The sequence below is a fragment of the Balearica regulorum genome, chromosome 8 (assembly GCF_011004875.1).
Source record: "Balearica regulorum gibbericeps isolate bBalReg1 chromosome 8, bBalReg1.pri, whole genome shotgun sequence".
NCBI classification, from domain to species: Eukaryota; Metazoa; Chordata; class Aves; order Gruiformes; family Gruidae; genus Balearica; species Balearica regulorum.
In genome coordinates, this window is record NC_046191.1 from 16562201 (window position 1) to 16584245 (window position 22045).

Below are 22045 nucleotides of genomic sequence, written 5' to 3' on the forward strand. Positions count from 1 at the left end.
TGAGAAGAGTAACTCAGGAATATGCAGTCACATCTTCCCAGGTTGGCTGGGAGTTTGGAGGACAATGTGTTTCTCTTCTGCTTGGAGGAAGGACTACTTGTCTGGGAACACCAGCGGGCTTATGTCCTTACGCGCTTCAGGCAAAAGATGAGGACAGGCGCCTGGCCAGTACCTTGCCATCTGGAGGGAGGACTGAGAGAAAAAGGTCAATTATTGCTTGCTACCTGAAAATACCACCGATTACCAAACCTGCCTTTTTTTAATGCTTGCAGAACCTGGAAGAGCTGCTTTTTTAGTGCTGCATGATGTGAGTCCCCAGCCCCATGTCAGAAGTGACAAAATCTCACTTCTGGATCCTAAGACAGGGATTGGAGGCGACTGAGATTTGATGTGCGGTTCCCAGGAACCTCAACTCATCAGCTGTCATACAGAGCGGTACCACCTACAGCACTGCCCCAGGAGTCTGTCCAGTTGGTTTTTCAACCCGTAGCAAGTTAGCTTCGGAGTTCAGACACATACTGTGTGAGGAAGCATTTATTTTGTTTTTTGAACTTGTGCCCTGCCTTTAGAGCTCCCCTCATTCTTGAGCTGGAAGAGACAGTAAACAAATCCCCAGTTGCCTTTTCCACATCATTCCTGATTTTATAGGCATCTATCATCCCATCTTAGATGTCTCTCTTTCAGTTTTTTAATAGTCATAGCTTGCGTAGTCTGTCCCCTTAGGCAAGCTGTTCCAGGTATCTGCCCATCCTTACTGCACTTTTCTGAATCTTTCCAGTTCTACTCTATCTTTTTTGGAATTAAGGGATCATGCATGCAAAGTGCACACAACAGCCAACATGCAGAGGCACCACAGTTCTAATCAGTAGCATAATGATGTTCTCCATTCAGTTTTCAGCTGAGCTGGCAATTTCAACAAGCCCAGGATCTTATTTCTGTGGTAATGATCAGTCAGAGCACATTATTTCGTATGTGATGTTCACATTGTCATTGTGCCTGTCCCAGCTGCACATCAATTTACACTTATCTACACTGAACTTCATTCCCCTGTCTCTGTCTATAAAGTTCCTTCCTTGCTTCTTCGTATTTGGAGAAACAATCAGCACTGGAGAGAAAAAGCAACGGCCTTAGGGTTCAACACCTAAGATGCAGGGCAGAGCGGGGCTGGAGAGCTATGCCACAGTGCTACGTGCCAGGGAGCCAGGGCTCAGCCTGCCATGCAAACCACGCTACTCAACAGCTTCTCAGAGTTTCCTTGAAATGCTGCAGTGCCAACAATGACTGTAACCAGTTGGCCAGACTGACCAGAGGGGACAGAAGAGCAGAGCTGGAAAAGCCAGTGATCTTGCTTGAACGTCAAGATTTATCAGGAGTGTCAACCTGCCAGGCAGGAGAGGTAACAGCGGAGTAGACTCAGTAGGAGGTGGACAAGGCAGCTGCTTTGAGTAGCGTAAAGCACAGTAGAACGATCTAAGGTTTACTGTCAGGTATCAAAAAGTCTGCTAGAGATATAGGATAGGACAGACCAGACCCTATGGATGCAAACGCAAGGTCCCACAAGTACAACAGAACAACTGCACTCTGGGTCTATTCTAAACCAGCAATGCCCCAGTTCCAGCCAGAGGATTACTTTAATTTCTACCTACCACCCATGCGCTCAGCAGCTGGGCTTTGGACTTCTCCTCCCTGCTGCACTCTCTCAGTCATGTTTTCCGGGAGGCAGTTCTTTAGGCAACCTCTCCCACCCCACTCCTCGGCTTTTCCTGGCGCAGGACCCCTTTTGCATCACAGCAGATGTGACGGGTATGAGGTGCCATTCACAGGCACACCTGTGCTGCTCTCCCCCTCTGAACCACCCTGTGTCACAGCCATGTCATCACCTGCCTGCCAGCTCTGCCCAAGGACCGCTGCAAAGGGAAACCATGACCCGAGGAGGGGAAAAGGAAGCACCTCATGTTTGCTGTTATCAAGAAGGTGAAAGGACAAACATCCTGTCTTTTGGAACAGGAACCCACGGACAGAATAGTCAAAGAAAAAAAAGCAGCAAAGGAATAGAAACATGAGTCCCCATTTACGCAAGTCAAATGACATCGTCTCAGCCAGCCTCTGACACAACTCCTGTGGCTGACAGCCTCACTGGTGGTGACAAATCGGTATTGAAAGGGACACTTTTTTCACCCTTTAAAAAAAAAAAAAGTAAATTGACTAATCTAACAGTCTCTGTTCTATAAATATATACTTTTGAGTCTGTATCTTCCAAAAGACTAGATTCTCCTGCATATATACAAACTGAACAGCACTGACAGTTAAGCACAGTGTCTTTATTACAACATCTAACTTTGAATTTTAAAAGGCAACTACTTTTGTTTTTCTTTTAAGTAGCAGGTCATCTGGTACTCAGTTAAGACCTCTGTCCTCTGAGATGCTGTACACCCATAACGTATAAAGTAATGGAAAATCAGGAGCTGAAAGTATGCAATATCTCATAGGATCTGACCTGGAGCAAGCAAATATGAGCTAAAGGAAAGTGCACAGAATTTTATAAATTGACTAATCTTCCTATCTATAAGGTTGAGAGCAGCAAAGTCTCATTTTTTTAATTTTTTTTTTTAGGGATAACTTGTCAATTGTTCTCTGGATTTCACTAACCTTTCTTTGTTGCTGCATTACAGAAAACTCAGCATTCATCTGCACTTCCTGTTAATTCCTTACCTGATGTCATCCTCTTTGGGTTCTTAATATTAGTAATCATTTCCACAGCAACCCATTGTGATATCGTAAATAGAGGATTATGACTTCATGCGGGGAATAGACAGAGGCACAAATGATGAATTCTTAAGGAAGAAGAGATAATGTCTTCATGCAAACTTGTGCATTACTAGAAAAGACAGACACTATACAGACAATAGGAAGAGCAGATTTAGATGAGCTGTTTCATGCTGCCCAGGGTACAGGCTGCTTTCTAAGAACACCAGACAGATGAAGTTTTCCCTTAGGTGCCTGTTCTGGAGGTGCTTCTGTGGCAGAGCTGGGAACTCCCCAGCTTTTATGCAGGCAAGGGGTTCTCTCACGCAGGGAAACTGTACTTGGCTTTTTAAAGCTGGCACACTGCAGAGACTTCAGTTATACAACAGAACAAGAACAAAAGGCATTTAATCACAGGAAAGGGGGCAACTGCCAATGCTAGAACAACTCCTTGCACCCAAGTCTTTAAAAGCACCGCTCTGATCATAGCTTTGGATACAGACCAAGGGCCTAGTTACCCAAAAGAGACTCCTTCCTATTTTACCCTTAAGATGTGGTTTCAATAAGCCTCCCTTGATCTCTGTCAAAACAGCGTACAGGGCTGCATTTGCAAGAGCGTCCTTCATGGAATAATTTAGGGGATGAATGAGCAGCTCCACTCCCAAGAGAAGACATTGAATGGGAGAGTCAAGAACAAGGCAGAGCAATCATGTCCAACCTTTTATTGAAAGCAGGGGGAAAAAAAAGAAAGGTATTTGCTGAAGTCATGGTATTGCACTACTGTACATATTCTGATATGCTCCTGACCATAATGAAATCCCATCGACTAATGAGGTCAGAGCCCAAGATACCACGGATGAGCTCAGAAGTGCAGATGTCACCACCGCCCTGGCTCCTGCTGGGGCAGGTCTGTCCCAGGGACACAAGGGCTTACAAGCTCAGCTGCATTACCTGCTCTGCCTTGCACCCCTCCTGGCAATGCCACTCAGCCCTAACATCTGCCACTGCAACGCCACCTCTGTAATTAGCATCCATTCCTCTGAAATGACCAGGTGAAACTCCAGATGTTTCACATGAAACCGGGAAGTACCCGGATCTTGGAGGGAATACCCCAGATACAGTGGCCACAGGGATTCAGCTCAGGCCATAGGAAAGGCTGAGAGAGCTGAGGGTGTTCAGCCTGGAGAAGAGAAGGCTCTAGGGTGACCTTATTGTGGTCTTCCAATACTTAAAGGGGGGCTTATAAGAAAGATAGGGACAAACTTTTTAGTAGGGCCTGTTGTGATAGGACAAGGGATAACGGGTTTAAACTAAAAGAGGGTAGATTTAGGCTAGATATAAAGAAGAAAATTGTTATGATGAGGGTGGTGAAACACTGGAACAGGTTGCCCAGAGAGGAGGTAGATGCCCCATCCCTGGAAACATTCAAGGTCAGGTTGGATGGGGCTCTGAGCAACCTGATCTAGATGAAATGTCCCTTCTTATTGCAGCGGTGGTTGGACTAGATGACCCTTAAAGGTCCCTTCCAACCCAAATTATTCTATATGGTGGGATGAGTGCTCTCCATGCTGGAGCCCTCAGCCCTAGGCACCATGACAGGTTTCCCACCTTCCAAGTCCTCTGCTCCCCTGTGAGATCCATCAGCAACCACCAGGCACCTGACATTACACCGGAGCAGCGAGGTCAGCTGGAGGCTTTCTCTACTTGGGGCTCTTTCTCTACGTGGGGAGACCCTGGGGTTAGTCCTTTGGAGAGTGCCCAACATCAGAGCCTACTGAAAGAACAACCCTCACCTCCCAACGGGTGAGAGAACAACTTCATTAGCAGGCACTTGCTACAAATACAACACATACTGCTTGCAAGGAAATAGTTGAGATTGCCAAAGCTGGGAACAACACGTGTAACCCTCAGATCCTTTGGGATTGCTATGGAGTTATCCAAAGGGTGACAGAGAATGGTTTGACCATAGACAAAGCCGCTTAAACCAAGGACTGTCCACCATTATCTGCCACTGTCCAAGTCTTCACTCATCACAGAAAGCAGAAGGAATTTGTGCTCTGTACCAACCAACAAGAACAGTCAAAGGACAGAAACATGGCTTTTCAGGCTTTAGTATAGAGCAAGAAAGTACAGGAAGGAGCATGCAACGGATGCTGTGTCACAGTTCCCATTGTCATCTTGTCTAGCGTTCACCTTTGCTGCTGGAACCTGAACTGCATTACGTCCTGGGCCAGTTCCTGCTCATTTGCCATCCCAGCAAGACCCCAGGGCTGTGTCCCTTGTTGTGGAAAAAGCAGTGCAGAGCGTTTGCCTGCAGCGCTGCCCCATCACCTCCCTACGCGGGGGCCTGCACTGTCACAACCTGAATTCATCTTCGTCCACACTCACGGTGAAGGTCAGCGACTCCCAACAGTGTAGGATCAGAACCCAAAGGTGACATGTTTGGAGGAAATCCTGGCTTCACTGAGGAACAGAAAAATAATCCCAGGCTTTACTGGCTCAACAGCCATGGCCAATGTTCAACTATGGAGTTGAACGGAGTGTACGGAATCATGAATGGGTTTAACTATAAAGAAGGAATTAAATGCCTGCTCAAAATGGCAGAGGGAAGTTAAAGTTTCAGATGTGATAGCCATTACAGGACCTGGTAGTTTCCACAGTTAATTTGTCTCTCTCTTTCACCCAGTTTCCCCAAGTGCCACTTTTCAGCTGCAGCTCAAATATTCTATACTTGCCAGAGCCTGAAGAGGATTTCATAGTTAAAATGTCACTTCTGATTTATTATCTGCTTCTAGCATGTGCTCTGTAATCCTAAACTCTGTGCACTCATTTCCTAGCTCTACTTGCAGTGCTTTACATTACACACACAGCACTAAACTCATGATCAATTGCACTCTGCCATATGTCAGCACCAGATGCAATTTATTTTTCTACTGTTGAAGTACTGTAAAGATACATGAGTTGCATCAGTAACAACAATCAAGAAAAATTTCTTTTTCAAACAAGGTTGTTAGTAGGAAGATAAATCCTATTTTAAATATAAAATGTTAGCATAGCATGACATAGCAATTCACTTGTTGCCTAACAAGACACGCTACAGAATGAAAACAACTCAACTACCAGAGATGGTTAAAGACAGCTTAATCATCTTGCTTGTATGATTGCAATTCCAGAGCAGACATGAAAAATGGCAACAACAAAGGAGAGGTTTAAAATAACAAGCTATCACAATACAGGAGTGGCATGCTGGGCTGTGCCAGGCAAATGACTCAGTAGAAGCTCAGGGAACCGTACTGCCACACAGATTGCAATGGGTAACGAGAGGAGCAGCTGACAGCACTGCTACAGCTCAGTTGATCTGGTGAAATCCAGGGAGCAGCTTTTAATTCTGAGCATCAGTGCCTCAGAGATCCTACTGCAATTGCATTTCCACAAGACCGCGAGAACCTGATTACCAACTGAAATATTTTTCTTCAGAGGCAAGTGAACAAATACAAAGAAATCACTAAGGTCAAAAAGCAAGAATTCAAACGTTAGAGGAAGCTAAGTAGAAGCAGCACTGCCAACTCCGCCATTTCTGACACAGAGACTTTTCTCATTTGTTTTCCAAAATTTCTCTGAAGAGATTTAGACCCCTGGAGGAACAGCTGGAGGTTCCCCAGGATGAGAGTAGAGTTGGATCCCAAACACTGAGCAAGAAACACAATCTGGGTAACCTCGTACGTAGCTCTGACTGCGATGTGGTTGCCTGACGTCACCTGTCAGCTCACTGGGAGGGCGAGAAGGACACGTGCTATGGCACAGAACTGCTGCCCCAGGCCGGAGTCCCTAACCTCAGCTGGCAGGGGGCAAGCAAACACAACTGTCACACACATGTAAACATGCTGCTAAATCTCCAGTGCAGAGAAACACATTAAAAACTGACAGTTGATTTATTTTTTAAAAGATATCCACCAACAAAGACTCCTAGATTATCTTGTTAATTATAATTTTATTTTAAAAATGTATCTACTTTTTACTGTACTTTGATTAATGCTGGTATTTACTTGACAGCTAGTTACCAGCAACATTTAATCAGCTTATCCAAAAAATATTTTTGGCTACAATAGCTAAATTGATGCACTGCAACACGATTAGCCGAGCTGTGCAAAAGGCTTTAATCAAACTGATGAGTTCTCAGATTAGTCCTGGCTCAAGTTCAAATTGCAGCTCTGAGCAACCAGTATTGTACTTGAATTTTGCTCATGTTTATAAACACTCTATACAAGCGTAGGGCTGTCTGGATATCTGCAAACTTCATCAGGCTGCTGCTCACAATGCATTTTGAGTTTGAGCCTGAATATTTGGACAGTGCATATTTCACAGGGAAAGATGCAGGGCACTTTCCACCCCAAACTAAATCAATCTCACAGCATCAGGAACATCAGACCTTTACAACCAAAACCATTTGTCATGAGTTTCTCAGGGGAGAAGACCTGGGTGATAAGCTGGGAATGCACTCCCAGAGCTTCACATAGTGATTTCTATTAAGAGAGTAACTTCGACAATGTTTTCAAATGAAGAGCAAACTTAAAGCCACTCCAACCTATGTGGGAAGCCAAGAGACAGTCCTCTTAAGAGCTCCCCTAAGCTCACACAGAGTAATTAGGCTGCTATCCTATTCCCTTAATTACAACCAGGCTGCAAGTCGAAGCCAGCCAAGACTGCACTTTCCTGGCCTCCATAATTCAACCCAAGTCCAGCAGGGGAGATTTGAAATGTTGGTTTTATCTTAGCTAGGGACTGAGACATTTTAAATCTTGAACTGTCACGAGATAGAAAAGAAAAAAAACCCCACCAAATCTCTGCTGAGCTCTGGTAGTAAAAATGATGCTGCTGGGAAATGAAAAGTCCTAGTATTATGCCCATGAGGAAAACGTGTAAGATCTGAACAGCAAGTATGCAATGAAATATCACAGCATGGCAGTAAGGACAAGAAGTCTCTCAGACCTCCATCTTGCAAATACTTAAGGACGTTTTAACATAATAAATATCACTAGCATACTGAAGCCGAGAAGGTGTACAAGACATGCAGGATGGGTTCCTAATCTCCTTCAGGGGCCAGGGATATTGATTGCAGAGTTACATACTGTTTCTGTTGTAAATGTTCTGCCTGGCACGGATTCAGATCAGTAGCCTTGGGCATCACTAGCAGTGCTGTTGTTTAAAATAATTCATGCTATAGAACCAGGGTAAGAGATACAAGTCAGGTTGCATAGATTGCATTTAAATTGAGAGGATTTCAGAGACCTTTCTTACTAGTTAAGCAGAGCTATCTCCACCCCTCCTCATTTACTACAAGAAACATACAGCTAGCTTCCTCCATGCATTAGTGATCATGTTGCATCAAAGAGGCTTCTGCAAAGCCAAAGAGCAAAACCTGCACTTAGATTCTTATTTATTGGCAAAAGAATCAGTATAATCATAAACTGAAAATTTAGAACCTGCTGCCATCACTGAAAAGTAGATTTTGGTCTAACTTTTGAAGGCAAGTCCTGATAAAAACACATAAGACACTCAGCTGTAATGCTTTCAGACATGATCTGGCTTACCTGTGTCTCAAACCAAACCAGGCAGGATGGTAGGTCCTAATTTGTCAAGAGGGACAAACTCCCTCAAGCTTCGCTTCAGTTAAAGTCTCAGTTGCACTTTTCTCTTTTGGTGCCCCAGCTGAAGTTTCCGCTGCAAAGCATTGGTGCCTGAAACCGTGCTACTGTGCAGAAACAGAGATGCTGATCTCCTGGGTGAGCTGTCTCCTTGCCTATGTGTGTAATGAGATTCATGGCCTTAGGTGTCTCTGTGCCCACATCTCCAAAAAAGCTTAATTTGGCAGATTTGCTCTGAACACACCCAGCAGGCAGGAAAGCCACTGAGCCCAGTGCAAACCACAGGAGCAATAAACATTTCCCATTGAGGATGATGGCGGTAGTACAGCGCTGATCTGCTATGCAACAGATTACTGGTTCCAAGTCTGCCAGTGAAGAGAGACCCAGATTCACGAGGCTTCTTAGCCTGAGGGTTCATACCCACACCTCCCGCTTTAAAGGGAAATGTTCAGAGATTCAAATTATAGGTAAGGCTCCCTCCTTTCTGCTGAAGCCACACTGTTATGAGACTCACATGGGACCAGGAAGGAACCTGACTTTGCAGCCAGGTGATGAAGGAGGGATGGGGAGTCCTGGAGTCTGGTCCCTGCAGCTGGAGTTACTTACCGATCATATCCAGAAAGTCTACACTGCATGTGGACACAGGTCTACACTGTGTAGACACTACATGTGTCTACACTGCATGAGTACACAGGTCATCTTTGCAATAGGGATCAGAGCCCTCTTCCTCCTCCTTCATGCCAAAACTTTTACTTTCCCTCTGGCAATTTTAGAAGCCACATTTCCTCATGGCAACATCTGAAGTAAACATCTCCTACTGCTCTAACATCTCTTTCCTCTCTCCTATCATCAAATTATCACCTTTTTAGTCAACAAAGCTGTATGTAATAACCTGCATAATCCATTTTAACCTGTATAATCCCATTTAGTTCCTGAAGATAGCTAAAGGTAAATTAACATTGCTGTTCTCTTGCCTGATATAAACATTCTTTATGGAGTGCACATACAGGAGACCCTGAGATGTACTGACTTCCTCTTTCATTGATCTAGATCCATTTTAAAATTCCAGCATCCTTGAGCAGAGATTAAAAACAAAACAAAACAAAAAACACAAGCAATTTTGTTGTTTAGAAAATTTTTTCACATGCTTTACCTTGAGGGCTTTCTGTGCAGCTTCACTTGATCCAATAGCAATCAAGTTTGGTCCAGCCATGCTGCAAAAGCTCTTCAGATGCAAAGAATCATGAACAGGGACAGTGGAGACAGCATAATCCTGTATGGAAGCAAAGAATGGTTGCTATAAATATTTTTAAATTGTCCTATTTCCATAATTAAATTGAGACATTCCATAATTAATTTTACTCTCTGCAAATTAACAATAGCAACATATCCCAGGGCACAGTGTCAACTGTTTAAGTATGACATACCCCTCTGGACCAGCTTGTCTTGCCTGGTGTACTAGAGTAAAATCCAGAATGTATTTCAAATATTATTAGTGTTGCAGCTGTAAAGAAATACATTAAAATGCGTAATTAAACAGTACGTACATAAAACCTCTCCAGGGACTAGCAATAAGAACACGCTGCCGATACATGAGAACATTGAGAACATGAATCTTGATATGCTTGCAAATAACAACAACCTCCCACCATCCAAGCTGCTTTTATGCAGCGATCTCGCATTTCAGATCCAACTTCAGCATCTCTTGCTTTACAGGATGCTCAAACCTTTTCAGTAACTTGTACTTTCTTTTTTTTTAAACAAGTCCTAAATAAAGCACTTGAGTATGACAAATGTCTTGGCCCGTATAATTTTTAAATTTGTTCAGTGGATGACAGCTTGTATTTCCCGTAGCATGAATGAATCTACAAACCTTAAATGTGTCAGCCAGAATTTCTGCACCACGTTGATTTGTCCTCCTGGAAAGACCCACAAAAAATTCTCTGCCTGGAATGAAAAAATGAAGGGCAAAACAATTACAGGTTTTTTTTTGTTTTAAGCCATCCAAAAAAATCACCACATCAGCTCCTTCATCAGAACATACACACTTTAAAAACAGGCCAGCTTTAGAGACATTCTGAAGCAATCTTTCATGGGTATCATTTTCTATCTCTCTTTTCTCAAGTTGAATAGTAAAACTGAAAATTCAGCTTAGAAGAATGCAACCTGCAATTGTGAGCTGATAATTTAAAGCAATTATCTTCTTCCAGAAGACACATTTCACCAGAAGCATAAATAGCTTCCTCTTCTAAAGCTCTGCATTGGTCATTGAGTCAGGAAAGAGAACAGCTGGGCTGGATTAGTACAGCACTGATTGACCATTTCCCATCCCTCTGAGATTTCCTCTGGTCTGGAAGGCTGCTCCGCAGCAACTGGCATCCTCCAGCTCCAGAGTAAATCAGCACTGGATCTGCACTGCATTAGAGAGGCCTCCCTTCCTGGTCTGCCTCTGAGACCTTTCTTTCCCCTTGGTGAACTAAGGCAAGCAGCCGGTCTGCTGTGATGCTGATCAAAATCAACAGGCTCATTCAGCACAGGCGGGGGAGCAAGCGTGTGCGCAGCCCATGTGAGAAAATGCCTAATGGGTTTAATGACATGAAAACCACAGTCAGTATCTTCATCTTTGAAGTCGACCATGCATATAAGTTGTCTAGCACATGACATCTGGCAGGCAACTCCACCACTTTCTTCATAAACTAAAAAATGCATTTTTTTGCATTTGATTCACTGAACTAGTGACAATTGTCTGCATCAAGCTTTTACAAGTCCTGAAAACGAGTCTGGTGAACGTAGCCACTGGTAATAAAAAATACGAAACAACTGCAGGCAGTTGATTACTGAAAGCATTTTTCTTATTGGCACTTTACAAGCTAAAATAAAATTTGTATGCACAGTGCTGCTCTTTGTACTGTGTGTACTGCTACTTCATTTATTCAGGCATTAGGCAGGACATTGAGGATTGCATTGAAAATTCATCTCAGCTATCTTTGTGACATTTAGTAAACAACCGATTTAACAAACTGCACAAATGGCATTTTATTACACAGACGACAGATAACATGCGGTCTTTGAAGCAGTCAGAATATGTAAACAGCAAATTCACTACCACTATACCTGTAAATAAGACGTCTCCTCCATCCAAGGTTGCGTTTTCATCTACCATCTCTACTATATTGAGGTTGAGACTTTCTAGTACTTTCTTCATGGCTTCAACCTGTTTAAAAGAAAGTTGTTTAGAATATATTGTATCATTGAAAAACTTTAAAAAACCTACTAGAAATACATATCATTAATAAGAATTAAAGTCCTTTAACACGCCTTTAGCAAGACAGATGGCAGTGTGCTTTGTGTCCCTGCCCATCGCTGTTCCCCAACTCTCTCCAGGGGCCTTGGTGGTCTGGAGGGGATGGGGTGTCCAGTGGCAGCGATCAGGCTCTTGCCTTTGCACAGGAACCATGTGGCACCCAGAGGAGACAGATGAGGGGTCCAAAATGCATGTTAAGTCTGATCCTCTGCATGGTACTATCCTCTCTTGCAAATTCTGTCCCTTGGATTTGAGCAGGAAATAGGACCAGCAGGCATGACATTCTCTCCTTCCACACTGCTCAAACACAAGACATGGCTCTACCAGCCATGGAGATGGCAGCTCTACCCCGGGCCCCTCCTTCAGTCAGGAGTTAAAAAATATCCCCATTCAGTAAATGTTTGTTTTCTTTATAGTTTTGCAACTTTACCGAGCGCAAGTTCTTGCATTTTTGAGCTAATTTGCTACAGAATGATAAGACCTTTCATGTCTATGCATTGTACGTCTGGCTGCTCTCTGCAGAGCGCCGCATGCATGGCTGGGAGCCTGGGGCTGCTGAGCCCGTTTCCTGCTGAAAGGAGCTCCTAACAAGAGCGGGGAGAGCAGCTTCAGTAAGTTTCCTCTTTCCCAGCGAGGGCTGCTGAGGATGCCTGGAATAGAACCCATTTCTATAGAGGCTCACGTCATCGGCCATCCATAAGAGGGGCTAATGCTCACTATGTTGAAGCACCATCATCTTGGCACCTTGTGAGCCAAAAGAAGCACCTACGTGCAACCAACTGCTCACCAAAAACTTATGACTACAGCTTGCAGAATGTCAATATAAATATGAGCACATCCACAGAAACTTGTGAACCTGATGCCACACAGCAGCATCTCAATCTTTGGTGAAACCTCCTCACCATGGCTAACCATAGGTGCCCAGCAAACATTAAGAAATGTGGAAGATGCAGTGAAGAGATGTTAGCTCTGATTTCTGCATGTCTGTCCTGGTTTTGGCTGGGAAAGAGTTTTCTTCCTAGCAGCTGGTATGGTGCTGTGCTTTGGATTTAGGATGAAAATACTGTTGATAACACACTGATATTTTGGTTGTTGCTAGGCAATGTTTACACCAAGTCAAGGACTTTTCAGCTTCTTATACTGCCCTGCCAGCGAGGAGGCTGGGGGTGCACAAGAAGCTGGAGGGGACAGAGCCAGGACAGCTGACCCAAACTGGCCAAAGGGATACTCCATACCATGTGATGCCATGCTCAGTAAATAACTTGAGGGAAGCTGGCTGGGGGTTTAGACCACAGCTCAGGAACTATTTAATATAATAAATTAAGCATTTCTAGAAGAAACACAGGAAGCCAAAGCAGGTGATACGGTACTTGTCTTCCGGCACCACATACCAACAGAAACAACTCTAGCAGCCCTACTTTTGGTCTCTGCCAAACTATACCTGTCATGGTAGAGAAAGGAGATGTGATGGCAATTAGTCCTTCACCCTTGCAGCAGCAGCAGCACATGCTTTGGCTGTCGTTCCTTCCCAAGAACAGTGCTGGTTTCAGGGAATAAGGGAGAGGGCAGACGTGATCCACCTAAGCCCTGTTTCCTGGCTCATTTTCTGTGACTCAGCTATGTGGCATTTGCGAGTGATCCCATTAACCCCAAAAGCCCAAGCCCAAAAGGCAGGAGCAGGTCTCCATGGGCTGCCAGGACAGGTGATGTAGGTCTAGAAGGGGTACGCTGGGGGCATCACCTTATCCAAGATTGACCTGCTCTCTGTGGGTTCCTCTTTCTCTCTAGTACGCTCTCACTCTCCAGCCACTTTGCAGAAAAAACCTTGGACAAGCAAACTGTTAAAGTAGGTACCTCAGCTTAAACGGGATAAAGGGAGGTCTTTGTGCCACCTGGAGAACACCAATGGGTTACACTGCAATGCAGAACTGTACCTGGGAGCTTCCCGAGACCAAGGGACTCGTCCTCCCCACACAAAATCCCATCTAAGGCTTTGGCATGCAGACTAGAGTGAGCCTGCAGCATGCCCTTTACAATTATTAACACTTCTTTTTGCTCCTCTGTCTTTCACTTGATGCTAAAATGACTTCAGGCTAAAACTTGGCACTCGAGAGTCTCCAGGCTTAGTAGTACGGATTCATCTTTCTTAGTCTTGTTGCTCTATCTCTAGTGATCTTTAAAATTAGGTTTATAAGGAGGACTGGACCCATGTGGTATTTTAAAAATAAATGGGAAACAGCTGAGTTAATATTGGAAAGCTGACTGTTGTATAACCACAGCAACATTTCGTAACATCCGTGTACTGATAGCAGAATGGTTTCTTTTGCCTGTGAGGCCTAGTGGTTTTTACTGTGCAGGTGCTACGTGCATAAGAGCCATAAGGCCCCAAAGAAGGAAACAATTGCTTAATATGGAGTAATAGAGTTGCAGCTTTATATAAAAAGGTTCCCAAACCAAGAACACATAGACTAACCATTTTGTGCCGACATGAAGCAGACAAGCCAACTCATGACTGGGACACCCTGACACATGAGTACACTAGCCACAAGCCACTGGAATAAATAAATACACCCATCAGATGGGGTTATTTAAGGCAGAAGGCCAAACCACAGGAAAAAACAGGATCACCTAGCCTGTTGTGTGGTCACCTATCTCCAGTTAATCCACCACCACCTCCAGCAGCTTCCAAAAACCAAAGCACCAAGAAGAGAAAGCCCTTTCAGGAGACGTGCTGATGATGGGGTTCTCCCCGCAGAAGCTGTCTGGGCTTTCAGAGGAAGCCAAGCCAGCAGCTGACCTCACTGAGCACCTGCTCCCCATGCTACTCCTATCCTCATCCCTGATACCATGTACCCACCAGTCTGGAGCATCAGCAGAGCTGCAGATGTTACTGTGGCTGACGACCACCCTACCTGGTTTCTGCAGGTAGAGGCAAAAGCTTCTCTGGACCACAAAAGAACATCTGAATAAAGAGGTATAAAACCTGGGCATGAAGGTGCCTCATGTGTTGCAAGGCTGCCTGCAGACCTAATGGGGCCATGAACTGTGCAACAAGCATCACGAGCAAGCTAGGCACACTGGCTAGAAAATTTGCATCTGTTAATAAAGTCTGTTGCGACTTAATAAACTTACTGGTCAGAAGGAGGCAGGTTATTGAGGGGAGAAGAAAAGCAACATACATAGCTCTATCACCAGGAGGGGTACAAAAGCCCAAAGGTGGATCTACCTGCGAGAAGATGTGCCTGTGACCAGAGCAAACAAGCACCAGTCACCGAGGCAGGTGTAGGCTCCCTCTAGCAGGTGAGAAATCTCCTTTCAACCTGAGCATTGCAACCATGCAAAATGCTTGCACCATCCTGAGAAGCGACTCCCAACACAGTCAGCAAAGGTGCCACAGAGCTCCCCGGGGAGAGGCAGGTAGGCAGGCAGCAGCACTTCACACCCCTGGGCCAGAACAGCCAATTAATAACACTTGCACTAGAGTACCAATTAAGTGAAGTGCCTAGCTAATGAGAATAGTGGAAGGTAAATGCTGACTTTGGATTTGTGATTTGAGCCATGTGTATATGTTTTACACCAGCTGCTGATTACCATTTAACCACCAAGCAATGTCAGAGATGCCTTGAATTGTTTATTTAATTTACAGGGGTTGATGCAGCTGTAGCATAGACATTAAGGAAAGTTATCAGAACTAAAAGTTGTCCAAAATCATAGAAAACTAGTTTAATTTGCTTTAGTGATTGTTCCAGGCTTTGAGGATATCTACAAGATGCTCAAGATGTTTTTCCCCAACAGTTGAGCTCATTTTAGCTTATGAAACCAAATTTAAATAAATGACTGCCATATAAATAGCTGGATCTTTTTTCAATGATAGGTGTTAATGGATTCAAGTTTATGGTTCAATGTTTTGCAGGGTTTTTAAGCAACCAGCAGAAATTCCTAGAATTTTAATTGGAAAGTGCTGTTCATATGTCTGGTGACATATGCTAGAATATCTTTCAATATCCATTGCTTGTGTAAAATAGAAGTCTCAAGTTACTGTTTGTTTTCTATGGGCTACACCAGGAACTCCTTTTAGTAGAAGCAGAAATGAAAAAAGGAGCACAAACTGAGATGGAGAAGATTGGAGGGAAGACTTGACATTATTAAAAAGGCAACTGGAAATAAAGAACTTGTAAATACAGGATTCGAGAAAAACACAACCAAAAGTGAACAGCCCATCTGCTTTTGCATATAGCTGAGTTTCCTGCATAGGGGATAGCACAGACTCACATTACCCCCACCACATCATCTTTCAAGCCATCCTGCAGCAGTCCTGAGCAGGGTCTCCAACATAGCATGTCCACAACACGTGTTCCACACATGACCATCTTGGAAACAGCATGCTGCATCAGTCAGAGTTTGGGTTATATGTGGTAAAGTCCACACAAGTAGCTTGAGTCTGATTCTCATCATTGCAAAAGGGAATCGAGAGCTTGGCTCCATCCTTAAACCTTTCCGCATCAAGAAGGATTGTGCCACTTTCCAACAAGAGCTCCTACCCCACAGAGAAAACAAGATACAATCTCCAGCTAAGGATGGACAAGTGATTGTTATCCTCAAGTGAGAAGTTAAAAATAGGGATGCGGCAAAGAGGCTTGATTTTACAAAGCCCTCTATCCTCTTCACATTTTATCCTCCCCAAACACCTGATATCTGCTTTTCTGAAGTGTGGAGTCTTAACACATACTGGTGAGATTTTATAATGAATGAAAGACTAATTCACAGAGCTAGCTTTGATGTATGAACAAATAACCACCTCTCGCTTTTTTTTTCCAGGGGAGAACCGAATAAAAGTGGATGGAGAAAGTCCTGTGTGAAGCCACAGTTACCCAGGAGACACCAGTAAAACACACAAAGTATTTGGACATGACCTGATTCCAAGCACATTCACTATGAAGACTTACTGCTTTGCCTTTTTCATAAGAGGCAAGATGAAAAGTCACCTTCCCTCACTTTGTCTCCTTTATTTGAAAACTAAAATCCCAGGTAGTCAGAATTGTAGCAGACAAAGAAAACACTCATCTGTATCCTTTAAGATTTCTGTATCGTATTATCTCAGGTCAGCTTAAGGTTTGTAACACGATATTGGGTTTTATTGTACATATACCCATTAGTACATCAGTTGAGTGTTAAAGCTTGTATGCTTTCTGTAGTGATATTTTTTTCTAATAAGCACATTCCTGGTGTGAGACGGGATGTGTCTAATCCACAGCAAAGCTGATTGAGAGACAATGGGCTCCAGCCAGCTCAGCTCTGTTTCAAGGAAAGAGGACAATAACTGCATTTGACATTTATAAGAATCTAATTTCCTCGTGCTTTAAAAATGGAGCTCATTACCCTCCGGACTGGTGCCTTCCACCAATTACTGTAACTGATGTGCGGGGATTTTTCCTTCTCTATATTAGTATTTGATGCACTCTAAACAGAGGCCGCTTCCTAAATTATTTACTAGTCTTCTGCGCACTAACCACGTTAAGGGATTTGCATTATTGACAGTAAGAAGGAAATTATCTTTTCAAAAGAGAGTGGAAACAGGGAAATGATTTTGCAAGCCACAGGCTCACCCCTGCCAAGAGCAGGGCAGCTCTTCCCCTGGGGTGCCAGGGCTGGGCAGCAGGGCCACGGGCAAGGCGCCACGCAGGCTCCCAAATGCCCCAGGGCCAGGGACACAGCTGGGCCTCGGCAGAAGTTGTGTAGGGTACCAAATCAGGCATCCCCTAACAATGCAATTACCCATCCGCCTTCGCTTCTTGGAGAAAGGGGGAAGATGTCTGCAGACCTGTTTCGAATGAAAGGAGGCAGAGAGACTCGGAGAGCAGAAGACCATCCAATAAGCCAGAGATTAAATGAGGTTTCTAAACTAGCAGAGCTCAGCTCTAAGTGCTAACAGCTCGGTTCTCCAGAAAGCAGCCGCAGCCCTAACAAAAAGGGCTCTCAGCCCAAGACACACTACCGCACTGTCTCCTGAAATTTTACATCCACCACCAATGTCTCCGGCATGGTAAATCACAATTATTGGGTTTCAGTCTCCACTTCTTTGTGTTTTAAATTGTCATTCATAGCTGTGCAAAGCAAATGTCAGACTTAATATATGCAGAAATTAGACTATGATATCTCTGAGGTGACTATTTCTGGAGCCATTAACTCCAAATTCACAAAGTGCCACTGTCGATATATAATGCATTTTTCAGCAAGGCTCTGAGTGAAGGCTATAAATAGAGATGGACAAATCCGGGGCCAGGAAAGGGTAGACTTCAGTTTTACAAAACCAGATACCAGTGTTAGTCATGATCCAGGTTCCTGCCTGTCTGAATCGGCTCTGTTTGCAGATGAAGAAAGTCTCTTTCCTCTTGATGATAAGCATTGCCCTTCTGGTCTTGCAGAGGCTTCAAAGAAAATAAAGCAACACTGTAATAGTTCTGAGGTTTTTGAGAAGAAAAACCCACTACTGGTTGTTTTCTTGCTTTAAGTAGGTCAGATACACACCCTTGTGTATATTGATCTCAGAAATTCGTGGGATGTGAGCTGTGGCAGTTTCCAACTTCTGCTCCTGGTGTTGATACCGGAAAGGGCCCTAGCTCTTGAGAGGTCAGTGGGGAAGCAGAAGAACAAGACGTTCCAGAACTGCTATTTGATGCAGATCACGCTGTAAGAGTGTGTTAAGTGCAAGACAAGTAAGGTCAGCTCTGTTCCACAAACAGCCACCAGCACAGCCTGGTAAGGATGCTCTGTACCTGCCATTCCCACCCCCACCACTTGACAGACCACATTTCGTTTTGGCAACTGATCCCCTTTTCCACCCACACAGGGTCTTTGTGTCCATCTCACTGCCTCTTTTGGGAGAGAAGGCGAAGACTGGCAGCAGCCTGGCACTGAAGTGAATCACCAGCTGCTCGGCAGCACACTCCTGGATGGCGTGGGTGGACATGCTGCTCCCAAGGCACCTGGACAAATTGCATCCAGACTGCTCAGTTCAGAGTGAGCCGAGCATGACTTCATCAGACTAGGCTGTGCATCATGACACATAGCAGACGCTGTTATATCACAACACCCAAAAGACCCTTTTTGGGAGTTTCAGTTGATCCTACCCTGATGCTCTCTGCCACCACAGAGCACCAGGGCCAGGTCCTTACCCAAACGGTGGGGCAGTTGCACCATAGCATCAGTCAGACTTGTAATGCCTCAGCGGCTGTGCCAGAGGCACACCAGGACACAGTCGGCACCACACTCTGCTGACAGACACGATGGTCCTTCCACCCCACTCAGCCCGATGTGCACACAGCACAGATCATCCTCAGCCATTTTTCATCAAACAAGATCCCGGGAGGGCCAAGAAAGAACACCGAGGCACTCCCAAGCCATGTCCTCAAGCAGAAGAAAACTTGTTGGTTGGTCCCAATATACAGATCCCACATCAATGCTTTCAGGTTGCAGCTCTGAGACAGTTTCACCCTTACCCAAAACTTGCACCAAGCAGGTGCAGCTTTTGGAATAGTTTGGGTAGTTTATGAACAATGGAGTTCAGAAAAGCCCACGCAGATAATCACTCCATTTGTTACTGCCCATACACTGCTAATTATGTATCCAAACCCACTTAGTCCCCTACTGCTGAAACAGTCACAAACTGTGTGCCTATAGCTGATGTACCCAGTGCCGACTGTCCATTGCCCCTAGACAGTGGCCCGGGCTTGGGGTGAGTACGGCGCTACTGGGGATTGATGGGGAAGGAGAAACATGGGAAGAGATGGACCAGGGGCAGCACGGAGAGGGACTGGCACACAGAGGAGCAGCAGAAAGTGACAGGCCGTTCTTGTCCATGCAGGAGGGGAGGTCCAGCCTGGCAGGTCTTGGGAGGTGAAGCAGCAACCTCCTCTTCCAGGTACATGCAGTTAAAACCACAATTAATCTGTATGTCCTTGGAGCATGTTGTGTTTTAATAACTAAGCAGAACTGAAGTGCACAAGAACTCCGCGCAGCTCACCAGCAGTAAGCCACGCCTGAGTTTCCCCTTCCTCTCTTCCACCACTTAGTGTCCCTGCATTTTAAAGGCAATTTCCCACAAAACAGGAGCCAGCAACCTGCTCATTTGCTACAAAAAGCTGAGCTGAAATTCCAACCCACAGCAAGTCAAAATAATTTTGATCAGGTATAAAGCATTCACAGGAAAAAAAAGAAAGAAGCATGCTTAAAAAAGATGGCAATTTAAAGTCGCTAGAAGAAAAGGCTCCCTAAGATCCACTAAGCATAAAATCTGGTTAGTGGAAAAGTTTAAGCAGCATGAATGCATTGTTACAGAAAAACAGTGAAGATTTTGCCGGAAAAAGACGATGACATGAAATTTAAGTCGTAGGCAGGTATGCTGAGAAAGTAACATTCTAAATACTTTCTGCTTACAATTACAAAATGATCAATTGTTAAGTGTTGGACAGAGAAATATATTCCATTCTGCCTGGACATGCACAGCAGGCCAAGAATGCACCTGGATAAGCCAAGCATTCATTATCTCCCAGACACTCAATATCCCATAATACCCCCAGTGGCTGCCAGCTCCTCGTCCACCCTTGACCACACGCCATGTGCCCCATTTCACAGCTGAAAAGTATTTAAAATTCATGAAGCCTGTTGAAAGCTTGACTGTCACATTCTGCTCATTCCACAGGGTATGGGAAAACCTCGCAGAAGGGACATTTCAACCAGGGCTATTATGGCTCTTGAATAACCAATATTCCATTAAATTGCTAATAAACCCACTTGAAGATAAGTTGATCACAATCAAACCATACAGTAGCATTCCTTTCCTTTAACACCAAGTTGTCAGGTTTCACTCTGTACTGTACTACTGTTTCTGTGCCATTTGTTCGTGCCTTGACACTGAGCATTCAAGATACTCACTTTGTCTCCAGTAATCTAAATGCCCTATTCTAAAGAGGCTGAAAGATCTTTGGCAAGGATAACACTCCGCTTATTTTAAGGTAGGGAGCTCTCTTTTCAAAGGAAGATCTACACTAAGGAAATGAAAAATAATTATACCTCAACTGGCATATTTGGGATTTTGTAACTTCTTGAACAGGGTGCTCAATTTCAACATAGTACAGTATGTACTATGCAGTACAAGCACCTCCCAGCTTCTCCAGCACCTGATGAAGCTTGGTCTGGTCTGAATTTCCATTTCTTTGCAGTTCAGCAACTCATTTCTTCCTCCCTCCACCAAATCTTAGTTTTATCAATCAAAATAAATATAAAAAACTTCTGAAAAAAACTGCAAGAGTGTTTTGCATTGAAGTGGATTTTGTTAGATTCCTCACAGTTAATTGTCAAGCTGCTGGCACACCTGCTGTTGCCTTCTGATCTTGCTGTATGCACATATCATTGTGCCCAGAGGACTCCAAATTTTGTAATTTCTAACACTGTAAAGCATGTCAGTCTCCTTCTCAGAAGGGGATTTAGAAGCTTTAATTTTATATTAACTAACTTGATGCTGTTGAAAAGCAGCTCCAACCCAGCTCCATCCCAGCAGGGAACCAGCATTACCACCCAGCTCTGAACTCTTCCCATCACCTCTCCGAGGCACATGGGAACCAACCTGCAGATTTCAGCTGCACAAGTGGCTGAGGATCATCATCTGGAAGATGTAGTCCCATCTAGCCTGTCTGGTGAGGAGCCACGGACAAGACCACCAGGTCCCCATTGCCCCATGCTGAGGATGGGCAGGGAAGAGAAGCCATTGGTCCCACGGAGCCAGCCAAGCTCAAGGAGCAGTCACCATCATCACAGGCAAAGAGAATATTTGTCTTCAAATTGAATTCACTCAATAACAGGCCTTTCACTGAGGAACATCCGGTTGCTCCCGTGTTATTTTATAACAAGGGCCCCGCGGGCAGAGGTTATATTAACCCCGCATTTTTTTCCCCCTCTAATAATAGGTTTCAGTCATGCTTTCAGAGAAGTTGACTTGTCTGTCTTCTTTTAGCTACGCTAACACATCCTGCAAGAATACCCTGAAGTGTCTAGACATATATAACAACAATAATGGCAGAAAATGTAAAATTTGACTGACCATTTTCCATCTCCCAACTAGTTCTAGCACGGTTTCCACTGCCAGGTAAGAAAAGTGTCATCCCAGTGGGATTACAGAAGTTTGCTGGTATACATGAGATGTGATTAAATCCTTGAAGACACACCAACAGTTTTAAATAGTCAAAAATACATCTCAATAAAAATAAGCAATCTGGGAGTCATCTATTGAAAAAATTGGCCATCACAGTGCTAGTTGGGACATTTCAACCTGAAAATAACCTTTAGCAGTTTA

At 44.3% G+C, this 22045-nt stretch overlaps 1 protein-coding gene across 6 annotated transcripts in view; it reads right to left on the reverse strand.

The window, feature by feature from the left end:
• DDAH1 (dimethylarginine dimethylaminohydrolase 1) overlaps positions 1 to 22045 on the reverse strand; it is a 74230-nt gene that overhangs the window by 17134 nt on the left and 35051 nt on the right. For all 6 annotated transcript variants that reach the window (XM_075759840.1, XM_075759841.1, XM_075759839.1 and 3 more), the window contains exons 2-4: positions 11505 to 11604; positions 10264 to 10337; positions 9544 to 9663 (exon numbers count right to left, since the gene is read on the reverse strand). In XM_075759840.1, coding sequence (XP_075615955.1) covers positions 9544 to 9663; positions 10264 to 10337; positions 11505 to 11604 — 294 coding nt within the window. The remainder of the gene's footprint in view (positions 1 to 9543; positions 9664 to 10263; positions 10338 to 11504; positions 11605 to 22045) is intronic.